The 2,122-nt window shown below is 48.6% G+C and overlaps 1 protein-coding gene across 1 annotated transcript in view; it reads right to left on the reverse strand.

Moving 5' to 3' along the window:
- Positions 1-13: 13 nt before the first annotated feature.
- Positions 14-2,122, reverse strand: part of LOC119592373 — a 10,593-nt gene continuing 8,484 nt past the window's right edge. The window contains exon 2 of the mRNA XM_037941197.1: positions 14-1,461. Within this exon, the coding sequence (XP_037797125.1) occupies positions 99-1,461 (1,363 nt within the window). The 3' untranslated portion in view covers positions 14-98. The remainder of the gene's footprint in view (positions 1,462-2,122) is intronic.

The following is a 2,122-nucleotide window of genomic DNA, read 5'->3' on the forward strand; positions in this document are numbered from 1 at the left end:
CATTTGGTCTCCATATTTCTAATGTACATATTTACATGTTCTAATCAAATATAATTTATTTCAAAAATATATTTACCCTAGATCTAGGGAAACAGAATTCAGTCATCTCTGACAACATTGGTAAGAACGCACTGGAAGTTGCCCTTGCGCAGGCTGCCTTCCAGCGAGGTGAAAGCAAAGACCGGGATGAACGGGAACCTCTTGAGATCCAGCGACAGTTTCTGCAGGTCGGGCAAACACAAGAGGGATGTGAGGGCCTGAGCTGACAGCGATCCAGCACCCAGGAAGATGGAACTCAGCCGATGAAGACTGTTGTTCTTCAGGAATGTGCTAAGGACCGTGTCAGTAAGAGCATCTTGGTTGACGTCTAGAACAAGTGATTCCAGTGACTGGTTGCCTGACAAAAGTCTTTCCAGGGAGGCTGGCTGGATCACCGCGCTGGACAGGATGAGTTCTTTGAGTTCTGGGAAGGCGGTGGTGTTCTTGGAGAGCAGATGATCCCCAGGATTAGAAGATATGTTGACGTGTTTCATCTGCAGACGCTGCAGGTGTGGACAGTGTTCCTGGATGGCCTTGATAGTATCCAGAGAGATAGTGTGGTAGGTGTATTCCTCAAACTCCAGTTCCAGTTCCAGCAGGTTCTTGCCGAGAGCCTTGACGGCAGACACGATGAGTTCTTCGGAGACAAGTCGAAGGTTCAAGGCTGTTAGTTCTTTAAATTCCGATAGAACATCGAGAGACGTGAGTGATGGGTCGAAGCACTCAATCATGAGTTTTTGCAATCGTGGACAAAGCTTGTGTAAGGTTTGTAGACTTTGTTGAGTGGGCTGCCACTTTGCCAAAGAGGTGAGGGAAAAAGATCCAATGGTTGGGTTGATCTGATTGAGGAAGAGCAGAGTCTCGCCGATGGGAGAACTCCAGGTGGTGTACTGGATTTGGCGGAGATTGCGAAGAGACACCAACAATATCAAGGCACCGCAGGCAGAAAGACGTGGAGACTCGACCGACAGGTAACGGAGAGACTGTAGCGCTGCAGGTTCCAGCTCCTTCACGTCTCCACCGTTGCAGATGATGTTGCCAAGGGTGTTGAAGTCTGTCTTTGTTCCCACTAGAGCGCTCACGACATCCTCGTCAGAGACGTTGCAGGAGTCCAAGCGGAGAGAGCGCAAGGCACAAGGCTCCCCCGAGGTGTGTGAGGACTTGACTGCAAGTTCTCCAGACACATGAATGGAGTGGAGACGAGGAGATCGACTCATTATGCTGGATAAGAGGCCTTCCTCCATCGTTATGCTCTCCAGACTAAGAGTTTCCAGCCTGAAGTACGGCACATCTCTCACCAACTGTAGTATTTCATGGCATTCATCTTGGCCAAGGTGTACGAGGTCGTCGGCACTAAGACTGATGTGTCTGACGTCTGTTAGAAGGTGTAGCATCAGGAGCAACTTCAGGTCCTGTGGTGAGCTTTATCTTTTCCATGGTGGATGCGAACCTTTTTTAAAAGTTTTTAAAAGGGCCCCCCCCCCCGGGGGGGGGAAAAGGGGGGTTTAAAAAAAAAAAAAAACCCCCCCGGGGGGGGCCGGGAAAAAAAGGGAAAACCCGGGGAAAGGGGCCCCCACCCCCTTTTTAAAGGGGAAAAAATTTTTCGGTTTTTCCCAAATTTTAAAAAGGGGGGGAAAAAAAGGGGGAAAAAAAAGGGGGGCCCCCTTTTGGGGGGCTTGGCCCGCCCAACCCCCCAAAAGGGGGGTTTTGGGGGGAAGGGGTTTTTGGGGGAAAAATTTTTTTTAAAAAAAAATTTTTGGGGGGGGGAAAAAGCCCCAAAAATTTTTAGGGTTTCCCCCTTTTTTAAAAACCCGGGGGGGGGTTTCCCCCAAACTTTTTTGGGGGGCCCCCGGGTTTTTGGGGTTTTTTTTTGGGGGGTTTTAAACCCAATTTTTTTAAAAAAACCGGGGGAATGGGGGAAAAAGGAAAAAGAAAATTTTTGGAAAAAACCGGGGTTTTTTTTTGGGAAAGGGGAAAAATTTTTAAAAAAGGGGGAAAAAAAAAAATTTTTTTTTTTAAAAACAAAAGGGGGGGGGCCCCCCGGGGGGGTTTTTTGGGGGGGGTTTTTTTTTGGGGGCCCCGG

The sequence above is a fragment of the Penaeus monodon genome, chromosome 30, assembly GCF_015228065.2.
Source record: "Penaeus monodon isolate SGIC_2016 chromosome 30, NSTDA_Pmon_1, whole genome shotgun sequence".
NCBI lineage: Eukaryota > Metazoa > Arthropoda > Malacostraca > Decapoda > Penaeidae > Penaeus > Penaeus monodon.